The 18,971-nt window shown below is 41.3% G+C and overlaps 1 protein-coding gene across 7 annotated transcripts in view; it reads left to right on the forward strand.

The window, feature by feature from the left end:
* The window catches only part of MECOM (MDS1 and EVI1 complex locus), a 339,255-nt gene extending 320,840 nt beyond the window's left edge, over nucleotides 1-18,415 (forward strand). For all 7 annotated transcript variants that reach the window (XM_086754444.1, XM_086754445.1, XM_086754447.1 and 4 more), the window contains 7 exons: nucleotides 7,014-7,180; nucleotides 8,515-8,592; nucleotides 10,676-10,845; nucleotides 11,952-12,096; nucleotides 14,836-15,072; nucleotides 15,629-15,815; nucleotides 16,747-18,415. In XM_086754444.1, coding sequence (XP_086610570.1) covers nucleotides 7,014-7,180; nucleotides 8,515-8,592; nucleotides 10,676-10,845; nucleotides 11,952-12,096; nucleotides 14,836-15,072; nucleotides 15,629-15,815; nucleotides 16,747-16,881 — 1,119 coding nt within the window. In that variant the 3' untranslated portion in view covers nucleotides 16,882-18,415. The remainder of the gene's footprint in view (nucleotides 1-7,013; nucleotides 7,181-8,514; nucleotides 8,593-10,675; nucleotides 10,846-11,951; nucleotides 12,097-14,835; nucleotides 15,073-15,628; nucleotides 15,816-16,746) is intronic.
* Nucleotides 18,416-18,971: the final 556 nt, after the last annotated feature.

Consider the following 18,971-nt stretch of genomic DNA (forward strand, 5'->3'; position numbering starts at 1 on the left):
TTCAAAATGCAGTCTTTTTTCGTATTTAACAGAAATTGTTCCAAGCTGTTTCCTTCAGAGATTGCAAAGAAATTTTCAGGCTGAAATCTTGTTAGGTTGCAATAGTTATAAATATTTAATCTGCATTTGAGACACTAAAATACAGAGCCTCAGAGGATTTCACGTGTCTATCTCGCATTGACTTCAGTGGGAGTTAGCCCCTTTAATAGCTTTGAAGTTTCAGCTTAATTGCTCATTGCTATACTTAAAGCAGAAAAAACCCACCCATTTATTTGCTGTGTTTGGGTCAAATTTGTCCTGTAAGTATACTTACATCATTCCCTGTGTGAACAAGAGTTGTGCTTTTAGTACTATGGGATAAATTTGAGCTTGCTCTTCTATTTTTATAAAACGTAGGTTTTAGTATCTCTAAACTGTTCATGAAAAAAAAGAGCCACAGCAACTGCTTTTGCAGATGCAACTCAAATGACGCCGTGTTTTGGTCTCGCATTGCTGGCTCCTCAGCTGCAGCGCTGAACCCATAAATACTTGTCCCAGGTTTTTCCCAACTTTTGGGCTTCGGAGGGAAGAGCCGGAGCCAGGCGGCTGTGGCTCGGCTCCTGACTCACTCTCACTCATCGCTCGCGGTGAGACGTGGACTAATTTCACAAGACCAAGCCAGAATTTCACAAAAATGAGATCTGAGATCTTCATATCCTCTTTCCCACGTGCGTCTCTGTACAGGGCTCGTGCAGGAGCCCTCAAAGGTTCTGCCCCTGCAGATTTGCGCTGAGCCCTACTGCCTCTGCGCACCATCCATGGCACGCTTCAAAAGCAGCAGTGAACCTTTGCTTTGCCTACACGTGGCTTTTAATCCCATTTTCTTCCTGTAAAGTGGTGGTTTATGCAGCTGCGAAAGATGCAGTAGGATCCTGAGATGAAAGGAGCTAAGCAGGCACCAAAGGACTCCTGCGAGCACCCGTAGATGCTGAGTGAGCTCAGCAGATAGGAGGTAGGGTTAGATGCCAGACTTGGTGAGCACAAGAGGTGATTCCCAAACATTTTCTTTGCAGTAGAGGGAATTTAGTGTAGCATGTGAAGGGGCGGTGATAGGATTTGTCATTTGGCCAGGCACCCTGAATCCTCTGCTCTCAGAAAAGTGGCTCTGTTTGGGCGTATTTGGGAAGCTGAAAAATCCAGTGCAGTCTGTTTCTTCTGTCTACTTTCCTTGACATTGGCTTGGTCCTCAAATTTCCATCTTCCTGCTTTTTTTGGGGGGCATATGTCTCCTGGCCATGTAGAGCTTTGAGCAGCTGCCGCAGAAATAGGTATTTAAAACATAAAGTGCCTAGAGCAGGATGCTGATTCATGGATGAATCTTCATCTTGAGAGACTTGAGTGCGTCACATGAGCCTTTCTATCTCAATTCACAGTTGCATGTGCCATATATTTCAAGATTATTTCAGATTGTTTTTCATTGTTTGGCAGGAACCCTATAGTGCAAATCAATGGGCAACACCCTCTCTTGAATGGATCACGATTTATTTAGTCTGTAGACTCTTTCATGCCCTTCTGGTCCCATCAAGAGAAGGTTGCTATGAAGAGGTTCAGATTTTTTTTGCAATAGCTTTACGGAGAATCGTTGTAAATAATTAAAATAATGTTATAAATACATGAAATTGGGTGAGTGCGTTAACAAAGCTTTTATTCTACTGGACGTATTTTAGAACACGATCCATTCTGTTAGGTCAACTAAGTCCTCACCAACTGCATTAATGCAAATAGAGTTTTTCTGGACCTGTACTGCAGATCAGCAGGAGTTTCTCGCTACTGCTTCATAAAACTCAGCCACGTGTGATAGGTCCCCTGAATGTGAACATCAGCCAGGTTCCATGGCTGGACGTTCCCAATACACACAGATTCAAGACAACAAATTCACAAGTCATAGTTGTTAGAGAAAGCATGATAACTTGAACTGGAAAGGAAGAAATCTTGAGCATTAGTAGTTGAGTTTTCAAGATTTCTCTAAATAACGCTAGTAAAAATAGAAAGCAAACATTTGAACAATTTTTTTTTTCCCATGAGTTACAACCATAAAGTCAGTTGTTTTTGCGATAATAGTAATGAAGGAGTCACGTTTGTAAAACATGAGGTCATGTAATTCATGACATTGTCTGCTAGATTATTTCATATCATCAGGTTCTTCTTAAAAAGCACCAACAACAAACCTTTGCTTTATTTATGCCACTTTTTCTTCTGTTGGTTAATAAATTTTAAAACAAATATTTAAGGCCCCTGCTGATGGTATCTTGCCCATTGAAATGTTTATAAATACTTGTTTTAGCCAATTATGGTAATGTCTGCATTTTTGAGTCGGAGCTGGGGAATTGCGCCTGCATATTAGTTTGCGTCAGTAGGAGGTTAATAGCCTCTCAGGGAGCGGGAGGGAGGTGGGGGAAAGCTGCTTCCTTTTCCAGACATCTGGACACAGATAGAATCAACAACTCTTATGTATGTAAATCTAAAGTTACTGTTCTATATAAAATACTGTCTATTCACTGATCTCAGATTAGGAGCAGACATGACTTGTCCATAAGGCAATAGCTATATGTAAAATATGTAATAGGATCTTCTCGCTCTCCTACCTCCACGGAGAGCTTTCTCTGTGGACAAGGCAATTACACTAATCCCATCCTTAGGGTCAAGCTGTGCTTTCCTCCCTGTGCCCTGTTTGGGGATCGCCACAGCCCTTGGGCACTCAGCTGGGGTGCAGACCCCTCCTCAAAGCACTGCCTGGCAGCTCAAGCCACATGCCTGCCTCCCTGGTGGTCCCCATGGACCCTCCCTGGACAGATGAGGCAGCCACAAGCACCCACCTGACCTCCTAGGACAGATGTTATCACTAACAGCTTGCTCCAGGAGTTTGGTGGATTGCTGACAGGTAGCATCTCCATGGTCAACACAGCTCCTGTGGAAGCAAGTCTTGCTTTGCTTTGGTCTTTTGAAGGAGTAAGAGCCACTTTGGTTGTGTTTCAACTGATAGAGGGAGTTTCATTGTGGAAGAGAGAAAGTCATCCCCTGGGTTAATAATTAGTCCAAAAAACCCCAAACCTTGGACAAAAGGGATAAGAACAAATTAGTGATTTTTACAATCATTGAAGATTATCGGTGAGTCCACTTAGGGACATCACTGCAATCTGAACTGTGGCACATGTCTGTAGATGACATAGGAAGGAGGATGACCAGGCAAAGAGCAAAGTTTGCGACTGTTTGTTGAGAATAGCTAAATCCAAAGCTGACTATGAAGATTTTGCAGAAGATTCTATGATTCACAGAAAGCTGAGTCACCAGGGATTAAAACAGCAATAAAACTCAATGTCAGTACGTAGTCAGTGATACTTAGGGGTAAGTGTGACTCTTAACTCATGTCATTCAGGAAAAGATCTTGAAGTCGATAGTTTTATGAAAATACCATCTGAGTGCTTAGCAGAAAGGAATTGAAAACATCGTTATGTTATACTGCCTTCAAGTCTTGAATACAGCTGAAGCCCCTCTCAAAAAGGACGTAGTAGAATTAGAAAAGACACAGAAAAGTGCAACAATGATGATCAGAGGTAGGCAACAGCTTCCACACAAAAAGACACTAAGGAGATTTTGATTTTTTCAGCTTGGAAAAGAAATGCCCGAGGGAGCTGTGCCCCAGCTCTATGAGACCGTGAATGGTGAGCAGAACCTGAATGAGAAATGGTTATTCATTAGTTTTAACAATACAAAAAAATGAGGGGCACCCAGCTGAATTATCAGGCAAAAGGCTTAGAAGGAACAAAAGCCAGTACCTTTTCATATGCACCTAATTAAATTGGCAAACTCTCCTTGACAAAAATATAAATGGATTCAAAAAAGGTTTAGCCAAATGAATGGGAGCGGCAGCCACCGATGGCTGTTCAAGACTGTAATTCGGGATGCAACCCCCAATTAAAGCTCTTGCACCTCGCTTTGCTGGTGCGTGACAGAAGACACCGGGGAGAGGGTCTGTCCCGTGCCCGCCCTCTTGCACATCCCCTGGGGCCGCTGGTTGAAACCAGCGTGCTGCCTTCCCAAAAGCGTGTGTTGCAGGTTTACAATTCCTGCTTGGTTTTGGTCCCTGAGTTAGTTAGTCCTCAGCATGACATACCTCGGATTTCATATTATTCAGTTAATATTTTGCAAGTAGACTATGAGCTGGGGCTGTCCACCTGCGTATAGAAAGTAACTGAGAGCTTGTTGTGAGTCTGGGCTTGCAGGATTTTATGGGCTGTAACGAGCCCATGAGCCCAGTTGCTCATCACCACCACACTCCAGGACTTCTTAAGAAAATGTCCTGATTTTGGTTCTTGTGAGCCCTATCTCCAGCAGATGGTAACTGCTGTAATTATCCGGACAGCAGAGGAGTGCCACCGCCTTGTATCAGCAAGGGCTTGGGGCCAAGCACTTCCCGTTGTTGCTGGTGCATTTCTTGAAAAATATAAATCATACCAGGTAATCACATAGATCAGGCTTTAAATAAAAAGACAACTACAAACACAACAGTCATTCTTACGGTGAGAAACATATTTTTGGAAAGCGACTGATACTTTAAAATAATTGGCAGCGCTTGTGTTTCCTGTGAATGAGGGATTTAAGATTAGATGCTGATTTCATACCTATTTTGGGACTGATGTAATCCTGGAGACAGTGTTGGAGGTAGTGCTGATGTGCATCGCCGTACGTTAGAGAACAGGTCTCAATTTCTCCTCTGCATAATCCTGGAAATAAGAACTGGAAAAAAAAAAACAAAACATGACTAAGCCATTTTAAATGTAAAGGGGAAAATAGGTGCTTTAATATATTACTGTAGGGGACTGTGTACATGAGAAATGGTGATCCAAAAATGATTTAAAACCACTAGATAATGAAACTGACTTGAATATTAAATATATATAAATAAAACATTTATTATACTTCTCAGTGCCCTTATTATTCTTCACCATAAATATGTGCTATCATAACCCGTGCACTGTCTTGTCGCTGCTAATCAGCCCCGAGGCCAAAGGTCATTTTTCATTCAAACCGTTTATTTTCCGCAATTGCAAAACAGACGAATGAATTCTTGCGGGGAACAATTAGAAGGAATTAAAGGCAGTGGAAAGACTATTGTAAAAGCTTTAAGAATCGATTCCGACTAAAGAAAAAGATGAAGTCGTGTAAAAAGAGATATATGGTAATGTTGAGTTGTATGGGTTGATAATGACATCTCAGTGCCGGGATAGAATTACCTCCTCTCCCAGCAGCATCATCATTACATATCTCACGCCTGTGATCAGTACGTGTCAAAATCCTTCATATTGACAAATGTGCTGTCCACTTGCATCTGTGGAGAATGTTTTAGCAGCTGAGTGATTATGAATCAAACCCCAGAGCTTACAGCCCCTACTGCCTTGCAATGCTTTCACATTTGTTGCCCTGACAAGTAAATGTATCTTGACTTCCCTCTGAGATTTTTTTTTTCTTTTTTTTTTTGCACGGTGTTTGATGAAAGACATTTGGCAAATTGGCAGTGGTACCCTGTACATTGCAATTTGTACTCGGCATTAGGAATCTGAGCATGAAATGAGAGGGCAGGCTGCAGGCTAAAAGGAAAAAAAAAACGATCCAAAGCCAGGGCTAACCAGCACATGAATGGTCCTTTCAGGAGACAAATGTGCAATTCTGCTCATTAAAATAAAATAAAATAAAAAAAAACCAACAAATGTTGGGGGTTCTTCCCATTAAAATAAAATTTTAAAATCCCAACAATTGGAGCAGTGTTTTATGGATTTTGAAGAACGGGCTGGAAAGGTGTGCTCAGCTGAGGAGCGTTCAGCATCTTGTCTTTCATAGAATTTCCTCCTTCATTACAAGCAGGGTATTGCCCAGGGCTTACGCGGTGAGTTTTATGCTCTGTAGGTGAGATCTTTGGTTTCTTTTTTTTTCCATTTGTTTGTGGTGTTACGAGGAGGCAGATGGTTACTCTCATCTGTCAGTAGGCTCAGCATCAGTCTTAAACTCTCCAAGTGACAATGTTTAAGGTTTTGGAGCAGTTTTTCATGGTCAGCTCCAGACACCTTAAAGGAAATCATTCTCCAGAAATTATTTAATGCCCACTCTTTGAAAATTAAAGCACTTTAAGAGAACTAACCAAGAGTGGGGGCATCTCAAAGCGCACAGGGTTTACAAGCAACAAAAGGTAGAGCAGGAGTATTAAGAAGTTGTAGAAAAACAGGACAGACATCTAGCAGGTAATGTAAACACATAGCAACAAACCCAGCAAAGCTTCATTTCTTATGGATTTGTCTCACGGTCTTTGACTGTGATGGGCAGAAAGACTGGGCTGAATGGGTGGACATGTCTGGGACATTAACAGAACCTCTCTGGATCTGACTTGTTGCAGCCCTTGGTTGATCTAGAGTGTTCATAAAGTGTCCTCTGCAATATTTGTCCTCTGCAAATCCTTAAAAAAATAACCTAAAACCCTGTAGGAATTCAGATATTGTTGGGATCTCTTTTTTTTTCCTATTGATTTGGTCAGAAATGGTCAATGGTTTCAGTAGGTGGAATGCATAGCCTCATAGGCACACACCCACAGAGCACGACTGCATAAACTGGAATTTTATAGAAGCTGAGGCTTAAACCTAAGAAGAAATGAACACCAATTTAGATTTTGAATGGAAGCGATCCATTTCCATTACAGCAATCAGGACAGGAGTTCTGCTGTATGGTGACCTTGCAGAGAAACAGCACCCCACTATAGCTGTTATGGGCATTATTCCAAGTGGGACAACATCGTGGCCACCACCTTGCATAATGTGCCCTGTAATTTTTGTGACTACAACTCTTATATTTGCCTTTTTTTTTTTTCTTTTTCCTCTTAAATTTTCCCTTGGCAGTGTATGTTGTTTGTATTTCGGGTTTCCAGTGAGGGCAGAAACCCAAAGCGGTATTCACCGTGACGGGTTCTGTGTGATCTTCTGTTGCAGATGTCAGCTATAGAAAACATGGCCGAAAAGCTGGAGAGCTTTAGCGCCCTGAAACCGGAGGCCAACGAGCTGATCCAGTCAGTGCCGTCCATGTTCAACTTCCGCGCGCCGCCGAGCACCCTGCCTGACAGCCTGCTGCGGAAGGGCAAGGAGCGCTACACCTGCAGGTAACCCCAAAACCACCCCACGCTGCCCTGCCGGGTTCCCAAAATCCCCTCTACTCGGACAATTTCCAATGAAACATGGAAAGTGGTTCACTTTGGGGTTCTTATTTATTAAATTACTGGTGTTATGAAACAAAGAGTTTGCCGTGTATCATACTGGTTTGATAAATGAGGTGGAAACTATTATATAAACAATGCTTTTTTTCCAAATTTTCTCATCACTTTCATATGCACAAGTGCGCTTTCATTATTGATTTTTTTGATCGTAAACTGCAGACGTGTTTTTTTTTCTCAGGCTTCTGGTTTTAATATCCAAAGGGATCCATGGTAAAATACATGACTTATTAGGACTTACGTGTACAGACTTAAAAAAAAAAATACAGTGAAGATGGTCATTGTACGTGCAGCCAAAATGAATAGGAGCTTTGTCAAAGAGAGTAGAATTAGCTGCGTGGGAATTTTGAAGGCTTATACATCATAGTGTGAAAAAATAAATGGAATATTAAAAGTGGAGGGATGCAATCTTCAAAGTTGTCACAGGAAGCAACCGCCACCCTCATTCACTTAAGAGAGCACTGTGTGCATGCTCTGTCCCCATGCAAAAATGGACTGAATGTCATGAATTGGGCCAATTATAAACTGAATATTAACATGTTACTCAAATGAGGAGGGAGGGCTCACGATAATTTTTTTTTTTGCCATTATTGTTCCTGTGACATATTATCAAGTTTGGAGACTGGTTTTTAAATTGCGTCATTTAGGTCTCTGTATCATCTCCAGAATGCGCAGGCATTTGACACTGGCATATCAGTTTATCTGATCTTTTTGAAAACACATCACCTTCTTTCAAGACATGATGTTATAGAAACATACCTTGATGGATTAGGTCTTTGAGTCTTGTCTGCTCTGATCCTATTCAATGTGCTGAATGATGTCACGTTTGCTGACACGTAGAATTGGTTGTAAGGTTTGAAATTTGCTTACATGGAGGCAGAAATCCAAGACTTTCATAACAGATTCTCTTAATTCTGAATCTGAATGTGACAGATAATAACTTAGTGAGCTTTGAAATTTTTAGGTGATCTTTAAAACTGGTATATTTTCCTGTATCTCTTGTTTATGCTGGTTGGTGCCAGCAATTCTAGTTTCGTTCTTCTGTGTGTGTGTCTGAATCACTTACATTTGCTGAACGTTTTTATCAAAATGTCGTTACCCCAAAGCAATGCCAATAGAACCATATATGAATGATTCAATTTGGGCTGTGCATCCAGTGCAGCTCAAGTTGGGATGAAGCCATTGAAGGTTGCATTGTCTTATCAAACCTTTTTTTATCACAGATACTGTGGCAAGATTTTCCCAAGATCTGCAAACCTAACACGTCACCTGAGGACGCACACTGGAGAGCAGCCCTATAGGTACCTTGACCCCTTACCCATGTCTGTGGTGTGGTCAATTGAATCATAGAATAGTTTGAGTTGGAAGGGACCTTAAAGATTATCCAGTTCCACCTCCCTGCCCTGGTCAGGGACACCTTCCACCAGACCAGGTCGCTCACAGCCCCGTCCAACCCGGCCTTGAACACTTCCAGGGATGGGGCATCCACAGCTTCTCTGGGCAACCTGTGCCAGTGCCTCACCGCCCTCACAGTAAAGAATTGCTTCTTTATATCCAATCTAAATCTAGCCTCTTCCAGTTTGAAGCCGTTACCCCTTGTCCTATCAGTACATACCCTTTTTGAAAGTCCTTGTCCAGCATTCTTGTAGGGCCCCCTTAGGAACTGGGAGGCTGCTATAAGGTCTCCCCAGAGCCTTCTCTTCTAAAGGGAATGAGTGTTCAACAGCCTTGCTTGGCCAGCTCCAGCGTTCGCTCCTTAGCATTGATAACCCACCATTGTGTTTTGGTCTCAAACAGGGCTTTTTGCATTTGATGCTGATATTCAGTGTTGGAGCTGCAGAGGTGGGGAAAGGTTTTGGTCCCTGTTAGCCCAGGCACCATCTGCAAGCCCTGCCTTTGCCTCGTGGGACAGCTGACACTTTTCAACCCATGTGGCTGAAGTGATTTTCAGTAGGGCTCATGGCCACATTTTCCCTTGGAAAAAAGTTTGGGTTTTTTTTTCTTTTTTTAATAAGAGCTCTGCGGTGTTATTTGCAGCCTAAAGTTGGGTGTTTGGTCAATCATCTGATTTCTGAAAGGTCCTGATTGCAAAGACGTTCGTATTTGTTTGCTTCCTGCAAATCTCGATCCTCTCTGAGGTCTGCTTTTCCAAAAACCACGTGGGTGTACTCTCTTGTTGATAAAAATATGTATGTGATATTGTATCCAGGACAGTCACATGCTGAAATGTCTATAGAAGCTTCACCTTATTGAAAATGAAAGACTTATTTAAATCAACTGGAAAGAAGCCAGTTCATGTTCCAGTAAAACAAACGCACCAATTTCTGCGTTTTATGAGCTGTAAAGAGCAGAGTAAGCTCATTGTTTGTGAGGAAACAATATGTTTTTTGCCTCTACTCCCTTTGGGAAATGAGATTCACATCTAATTTTATTGTGGAAAGGTCTTGATGTATGTTGTGCTCATCCACTACATAAAAGCCATGAGCAATTAGTAGCATAATGGACGATTTCAGCACTAAAAAAAAAAAAAATTGACATAATTGACAAGCGAAGCATGGGAGAAGTAAAAGATTGAAAAACTAAAGTGGTGAAGACTGTTGGCCAGTTGCCAGGCAGAGAATTTGAAATAGTTATAGTATGACTTAGTAATGGCTTAAAGAGCAATACAGTAAAGGCTTTAGGGACTCCAAATCGCTACAGAGTATGAAAATTGATGCCTCTGGTACCAGAGTGATAGACTAAACTACTCACATTGGCACAGTATTAAAGGTTGGGATTGTTTATTGCTGGTTTTTGCAAGATAACCAAATTTCCTCTGGGATTAGCAATCGAGCAAGCTAATTCCTCAAGAAAAGATTTAATCACACAGTATAATTTAGAATAGGAAAAGAAATAGCCCTTTTTACCTTATTTGAGCGTTAGAAGAGATCTGTTTCATGTTTTTTCCAGAAATGTTTAATTGTATTGTATTGGCAGCACATGAAACAATAAAGTTATTGCTCTACTGTTTTCAAACTTCCCAACTTTGCATGCAACAGTTTTAAAAACATGGGAATCAATTATCCTGGCTAATTTGATGCCATTAACTCTGAAATATTATGCTTATTCCTAAAGGCAGTATTTAAATATAAAGCCTAATGTGAATGAAAGCTAAAAACCCACCGTAGAAGTGACGTCTCCATTCCAAGAGAACAGTGCTCCAGTTATTCAGCCAAAACTTGTCTTCATTTCAGGGAGGGTTTTGCCCCAATAGGGACAAAGGAACTGCAATTGGGTACTGAGGCTGAGCCCAGAAGTGCATCATGTCTCTTAGGACAAATCTTACATTTCCAGCTACTGACAAACCCTTTTCTACCTACTTTTTTTTTGGTTTTTTTTTTTTAGATGCAAATACTGTGACAGATCCTTTAGCATATCTTCTAACCTGCAGAGACATGTCCGTAACATCCACAATAAAGAGAAGCCATTCAAGTGTCACTTGTGTGACAGGTGTTTTGGTCAACAAACCAATCTTGACAGACATCTAAAAAAGCACGAGAATGGGAACATGTCTGGTATGTATGCCTTTTTCCTCCCCGGCATGCCCTACATGCCACCAGCATTCGCATACAGGGACCTCATGTTCACTTTCAATACTACTGAGTGTCAATAGGCACACGTTGCTCTGCGCCGTCTGCTCCGATGAGTGGGTTTTTGGAAAATATGTAAGTGCCTAAGCTCTGCTGACATTTAAAGTGCTTTGAAAATCCCAGCGTAAACTCTACACTTGTATAACTTAATACCACTGGATGATGTCTTTTCTTTTGGTTTTAATTAAGCCAACCGTAGCATTTTGAGAACAGACTGGGAAAATTGGTTTAATCCCATCTCCACAATCACTTGGCTCTCGACAGGAGTCCTAGATTTAGAGTCTCAGGAGGCACTCTGAAAGATTTTCTTGGCACCTTCTGAAATATTCCCACTGTCAGGAGCTGAAAAGCACTAGCTATTATGGAGGTAATGGTGCCACCCAAGCCCCAAAGCAAATTGGTCACCACAGAGCAGCAGCAAAGGCAGCAGCAAGTAGCAGATATCGTCGGTCTGGTTTAGGTATCTGCAGGGTTTAATAAAAACCCTGTCTGCAGTCTTTACAGTCTACATTTTAGTCCACTGGGAATAACCAGGTACATGTAGTGAATGCAGAGCTGTCTTTTCCCCAATGCACAGAGGGGTCTGTCACTGATCTCTCAGTGCTAATGAACCTGGGTGATTATGTCAATGCTTGCTCCATATTTTAAGCAAATCTACATAATTAGTAGCTAAAATGAAGTTCCATTTGCTCAGTTCAGCCATTGGTCTAGCACAGTTATTGACTGACAGTCTTGGAGTCACAAGGGAACAGGAGGGAAATGTTGAAATAGATACTTGGCAAAAGCAATTATAAACCGTATAAATGGCATCCAGCATGCAAGCAGTCATTTTGGCTGGAAACCACCTTTGCCCAGGGATAATACTTCCTTTCTAATTGCTGGTTTTATGGCCAAAAGCTGATGGATCACTATGACCAACTTTTCTGGGTCTCACCCATTTTTAACCATCATTTCAATTTCGATTTTATTTAAATGGTTAAACATAGAAAGCATAAAGGAGCAAAAACAGAAGTCCTCTATTTTGCTTTAAGGTACTGCAACATCTTCACCTCACTCAGAATTGGAAAGCACAGGGGCAATCCTAGACGACAAGGAAGACTCTTACTTCACTGAAATTAGGAATTTTATTGGAAACAGCAACCACAACAATCAGTCCCCCCGAAACTCAGAAGAGAGGTGAGTTTTGACTGACCTGCCTTCAAAAGGTGCCACTCTTCCAGATTAAACCTGATTTTTCACTTTTGATGATGTCTGGAGCCAGGGTTATTTTAGCAATCTGGTTGCTTTGGTATCTCATTGCCTCAGTGTATAGTGAAGAGAAATATGTTGATTCCCTCCCCACCATGCATGAACACGTTCCTGGTGGCAGATGCTGGGCAGAAGGGTACATCTATGGACGCATTTGTGCTTGTATCAGAAACTCTCAGTTTCAAGTTCCCATTGTTGATTTAAGTCTGTTGAAAAATTCCCTCATTTTACATTCACAGCAGAACAAATGAATTTACATCCTGTGGCTAAACGTAGAAAGCCTTATTATTTAAATGCAAATTAAATATGTAATTAATAAAGTAGACTAAGCTGAATTCTTGGATCAAATTAAATATTATAACTGAAAGTCCTTTCCTGGAAGTAACTCAATCCCAAGAAAGATGCTGACTAGCAAAAAGTCCGCGAGGCTGTGGGTAGGCATTGGTAGTCCACAGTGCTCTAGCACGTGAGAGACTTTTTCCTACAGAGATTTATTAAGTATACGAGTGTTTCAATTCTTCTGAACTAACAGAAGAGAGACCACTTCTAAATCTTTTCAGCTAATAAAAATACAGCTAAGCAGAAAAGGCTGTAGCATGGGTTTGCACATCAGCTATACATATTTCTTTGAGATTGGTGTTGCATTATGCATCATTTGTGCTTTTGAATTGGCATTACATTATCAGCATCAAAAATTTCTTGCTGTTGGTGAGAAACTTCGCTGTCTTCTCACTTTCCAGATGCCTTTGTGAAGGGGTAAAAATGGTGGACATAACACAATTTCCACGAAAGTATTGGATTAAGTGATTACATGCATATTCAAATTTCATTCCATCTTGATTGGCAATGAGGGCTTGGGATTTTTTCCTTGCACATCTGGTCTCAACATGTCCTCTGACAGGAAGTCAGCAAAGTGAAAAGGTTGCTGGGTTGTACAGTGTTTCCTTTCTAAATTTGGCACTTCAGACTGCTCTTGATGGATATTTTATCCCTGGCAAATTGCTGCATTTGAAAGCATAATTAGAGAATCTGTTTTCTTAATCACATGGCTTTTGTTACTTTGGTTGTAGTCCATCTCCCTTTCATTTCTAGCAGCCTCAATTGAGCATAACAAGTAAGTTGGCAGCCCAAACTGTGCTCAACAATTTTTTATTTCTGCCTATTTAAATAAAAGATGATAAAGAGATATTGCTCTGATTATCTTAGAGGGGGGTGGCTGCTTCAGCTCTCCCAACTCTGCACAGCCTCAGATTTTTTGATACTGTGATATAAACAGACCATTCCCTAGTTTCTTTTTGTCAATGCAATGCTAAACTCATGACAATCAGCTGGAATTTGCTCAGAAAATAGACGAAACTCTATTATGTTTAGGAAAATGATGCTATTGTTGTCTAAGAAACTAGCTTTCACTTGTGTACGCTCCCTAAGAAAGTATATCGGTTACAACAGCAAGTCAAACGTTAAATACCGAATGCGCTGCTAGGGCTCGTACTTATCTTGCCCAGACTTTTGGTGTATTCCATATTGTCCCACACAGTTTGAAGCACTGGGAGTCTAAAGCAAACTGCGGGCGGACAATAAAGTTTCCATTTTTGTAACTGTATTCCTGGAAGAGTAAGGACCTTTTGCACAATGAGAACAATAGATGAATCAAGGCCTCTGTGCTACGTAACGCAGCAGAGCAGATACGCCGGTAGCGTGAATTTGTTCAGCCCTTTTACACCTCCAGAACCCATGGCCATGCATTTGTCGACATGGCGGTGCCGAATTTCTTTAGTTCTTGTTTAGTGCAGTGGACACGACGCAGCTGCGGATGCTCAGAATCCTGCAGGGTTGAGGCCTTTAGCAAACGAGCCCCTACTTCAGCGTGGGTATTATGTCCTTGATAAAATCCTGTAGGAAGTAGTTAAGGAAAGTCATTGTCTGAAAGCAAAGGACAGCCCAATAACAGGGGGTAGATTGTATGTTTTTCCATGTGCATATTGCTATAATTACTCATTTAATAAGAATAAATGTACCCAAAATGCTATCCGACCCTTCTTTTCATTTCTTCTTACCCTTCAAATCAGTCGATAATGTAGTTCAGCGTGGAGGCAATATTGCAGACCACTCTTCAGGTCGTCAGCTGAAGTCCCCTATGTTCCCATACGTAATCCATACATTCAGTGAAGTAGTATGGCTTCCAAATGGGTGGTAGTGTGCAAAATTAGTTATGCATGTAATTTTGACTTTAAAACTCTGAGTGCAGTATTGGATGTCATTTTTGAAAATGCCAGATCTGATTTTCAGAGTTTCTTGGCCTCTACAGCTTCTGTTAAAAGGCAATGAGTTGTTTTGTACAGACTGCATATATGATTGGAAACATGAGATGAAATAATGCATGCGAAAATTTGGAATGGATATCTCAACATATCTCTGCTTGAACAGTAGTTTTAGGAGGATAACGGGAAAATCCCATGCTGGTGGTACTGTAATATCCCACTGATTTTTGAGTGGAATTTTCTCCGATGCTGCATAAATGTCTGAAACTAAACAAGATGTAAAATGCAGAAATCACTTTATTCTGCTGGGACAGATCCTTTTTAGGTCTGCTTCTGACAATCTGCTGGTGAGGAGCTTTCATAACTGATTTGTGATTATTGGTTGGGTTTGTTTTGGTACTTTCAGAATGAATGGCAGCCACTTTAAGGACGAAAAAGCCATGGTATCCAGCCAGAACTCAGATTTGCTGGATGATGAAGAGGCAGAAGATGAAGTAATGATGGACGAAGAAGATGAGGAGAGTGAACTTGCAGGGAAAGCAGTCAAAGAGCCCGTTACGAGTGACATGCACGAAGGGACCCCAGAGGAGGATTATGAGGAAACGAGTACTTTGGACATGAACTGCAAAGCTTCCCCTGGCAGGTTGGTTCCTTCCGAGTATTGGTGTGCCCGATATGCGGAATAAAAACAATAAACCATACAAGAGTGCCAGCACCAAACTGTGTGCCGTGGGAACCAGTTAGAAGCAGCCAGCTTCCCAGTTACGATAGCAACATGCATCTGTGTTTGGGTCAATACCAGCCCTGTTTTCAGTCTCTTCATGCAATCTGTAGCCCTTAAGAGGAAAAATAACTGTGCTTGGGGAGCTATTGTCGTGTTCTGGGTGAGACAGGAAACGTTCATGGGAGAGACGTTATCTGCTCCGTAAACCGACTTGGACCTCCTGGAATGGTCTTGTGAAAGGCTGTGGAGACACCAGGAGAGAGACAACCTCTCCCTCCCCTGCTCCCGCTGCCCGACCTCTCCTCTTCAGAAAAGAAAGGGGAAATTCTTTTATTTTGGGATCATGGTTCCACAGGGCAAGGTGGTTTCTGAGTGTAAAGAAGGGGAAATTGCTCAGATGTGTAAATCTGAGAGGAGGAGGGAACGCAGAAAGGATCGTTTAATTGGCCTTAAAACCTCTGTGGTGTTTTTGTAGGTATAAAGATGAGGAGTATAATAAGACTGGACTTTCGGCTTTGGACCACATAAGGCACTTCACAGATAGCCTCAAAATGAGGAAAATGGAAGAAAATCAATATAGTGAAGCTGAATTGGCAGCTTTCAATACTTCCCAGCTGCCAGAGGACCTAAAACAACCGTTGTACAGGAAATCCAAATCCCAGGTAAAAGCTTAACTCAGTTAAAATATTATTGTCGCTAAATACCCGAAGGATTAAACTGTTAGTGTGTGGCAGGCAAGATCATTTCAGCTTCATCAGACGGGGCTGTGCTCCATGTCCACAAACCTCAGCCTGCCCCGGCCTCCCGCTGTGCTCCCACCGCTCCCGGGGGACATGGCGGGGTGCTCTGGTCCCTGATGACGGAGGATTTTCTTACTTTTTTGGCTATTTTCATTCCTGTCTGCCACCCACAGAAATGCCATGATAAGAAAGAGTCTGAGTCTGCTTTCAGACAGCTGCCATGATCACCCTGATGCCGGGAGTTTGGCTGCAGCCTTGCAGGGATGTGACTTGATCTCTGGCTGCCTTGGCTTTTTGGTATTTTTTTTAATAGTCTGTTGGATGTTACCACCTCTAGGTCCTCAGCATGTTTTTAAAACAGCAATAACTAGATTGATATCTTAGTGCTATTTCTTGAAATTTTTTTAAACATTAATTAAAATGGGTCTTTTTAGCCCTTTTAAAAATCTGCAGAGTATGCCTGTAGAAAAGGTCAGCAGAGGAGACTGTGGTATTTGGTGAAACACAGGACCAGCCAAGGGATAATGTGATTCCTCAGGCTCTTGAAAAGAGCCTCCTGTGCTAAGAATCTGAAGGCAAAGGAGACTCTGGGACCTTGTCTGCTATGAAAGGTTTCTGAGAGCTTTGTGAAGCCAGATGAAAGCAGAAATTATTATTACTATTAGTGAGTCAAAAGTGTCAGTGAAAAGGTTGACAGTGGTTTTACCTAACATGCTTTGATATTTTTCAAATAAGTTGAGAACAGCAGTTGCAGCCTAAGTGATGCCCTAGCCAAGTAGGTGTGGCACGGGTCCAAGCTCAGATCCACGCCGCAGGATCGTGACCTCTTTGTCCTCCTTCTTTCCCCGTCCAGGCGTATGCGATGATGCTCTCTCTCTCCGACAAGGACTCCCTTCATTCCGCATCCCACAGTTCTCCCAACATGTGGCACAGTATGGCGAGAGCCGCCGCAGAATCCAGCGCCATTCAATCCATCAGTCACGTATGACATTGTGAAGTCTTACCGAGAATGGGACCAAGTCCAAACCAGTAGCATGGCTCTTTCATATATGACTATTTAAAAGACTGCTGAGCAGAATGCCTTATAAATCTGCAGGGTCACTCATTTAAAGTCCGGTGACCTTAAACTGAATAATTTTAAAAAGAAACTATTTATTCTCAATATTTTGTTTTGCACAGCAAAGGCAGCTGCTGACTTCTGGAGGATCAATGCGACTTAAAAAAAAAAAAAAGTTTCAGTGGATTATGTAAACCAGGGCCGGGAAAAAGTGTCTTCCAGTTCACCCGGCTTTGAGGGGCAGGGGCAAAAGGGTTAAGACTGCATTGATACACACATGGGCACTCCTTTAAAGTAGGAACTGAATTGATTTTCTTTTTGTATAAGATAGTTTGACACAGGATTGGGAACAGTTGCTTTTATGTACAAATCTCTTCATTAAAGCTTTATGCATTTTAGCCCTTCAAAGAAAGAAAATAGTTCTATCAAATGCACACTATCCATCGTAAATGTAGAAAGAAGTAACAGGGAATATTTTGTTCTCTCCATAATTCTTTTGCCTTCTCAACTGCATTGTTAAAAAAAAAGGAAAAACAAGAAAAAAAAGAAAGAAAGAGAAAAAAAAAAGAACTCTGAGAAACAATACATAAGAGGCTTGTGTATATTGTAAACTATGAATGTTCACTACTCCAAGAAGCTAAATCATCCAGATAATTCCGTGAAAGCACCGCGTTCATCGACAGCACCACTAGTTCAAATCATTGTAAGGAGATTTTGATTTTCGACAATCATGTCACTGTTTTGTTGTATTGTTTCCTTTTCCCCCCACCCTCTAATTTCTTCTTTGTGTTGTGTGTACCATGTATTTATTTGTTGGCAAACGATTGTTTGTTGATTGAAATAGCACTGTTCCTGTAACAAACAGCACTGCTCCAGTCCCCCACTGCGTTACGATGTAAGGCACCCATGTACTTAAAAAAAAAAAGTGAGGTGAACTGATCTGTGTATATGGGAGTGCAAAACAGTGTTTGAAATTTTCTTACATTCCTCTTTTATTTTATTTTTGCCTTTTAATGAACTAAATAACTAATAGATGCGACTTAGGTTTTGGTTTTTTTTTTGTAATACAGTAAATTGATTCAATTGTATAAACAGTTATAATTTCCTCATGAAAGCATGATTCTTCTGATTAAAAAACTGTACCCAATATTTTATGCTGGTTGTCTGCGAGCTTGTGTGATGTTATGTTCATGTTAATCCTATTTGTAAGATGAAGTGTTCCAAATTTATGTTTTAAAAAAATAAATAAATAATGGAAGGTATTCAGTTATTTTTTTGGGGGTTTTTTTGGCCTTTAGTGAGGGACCAGATTTATTTTTTCCTTTTTGTTTATAATCTCATTTTGAAATAATCAGCAAGTTGAGGTACTTTCTTTAAATGCTTTGTACAATGTAACTGTTACGCATTTCAGTACATTACTATGGGAGGATCAACTTAAAAAAAAATAAAGGAATACAAAACTGAAGGGATCTTTTTCCTTATTGTCTTGTTTTTGTCTGGGTCAGGGCAAAAATGTCACATTTCATCTGCAGTCCGGGGGCAAAGGCTGTGTCTGTGGGGTCATGAGGACAAGGGGAACCAGAGAGTGGGGCACCGCAAAGCGTCTTGGACTTACTCGTGCAATTTGGGACCCAGTCCAGAGTCTCTCAAGACACCATTGGAGGGTTTTAGATCAGTCCTTTAATCTTCAAAACACTATCTTGGAAAAGATAAATTTTACAGGAGGGACTGGTGCAAGGTCACCTTTGAACGCTCTTACGGAGCCTTGTGCTCAGGCTGGTGATGCACCCACCTGCTGCTCACGGGGACAACATGGAGAAGTGGCGGCTTGGCGGGCTAATGGCAAAATATTGACTCGCTAGAATGATAAAAATCCAAAATTGAGAGGCTAATTTGGCCTTCAACTGCATGAAATGAGCCTTTAGGGTCTAAAAGGGAAAAAAAATATCTTAAAAAATTAGAATGTTTGAGCGTTCCCTTTGAAATCAGGTCCAAGGCCCTGCTTCTTCTGGATGAGCTGC

Source organism: Chlamydotis macqueenii, chromosome 9 (genome assembly GCF_036417535.1).
Source record: "Chlamydotis macqueenii isolate bChlMac1 chromosome 9, bChlMac1.mat, whole genome shotgun sequence".
NCBI classification, from domain to species: domain Eukaryota; kingdom Metazoa; phylum Chordata; class Aves; order Otidiformes; family Otididae; genus Chlamydotis; species Chlamydotis macqueenii.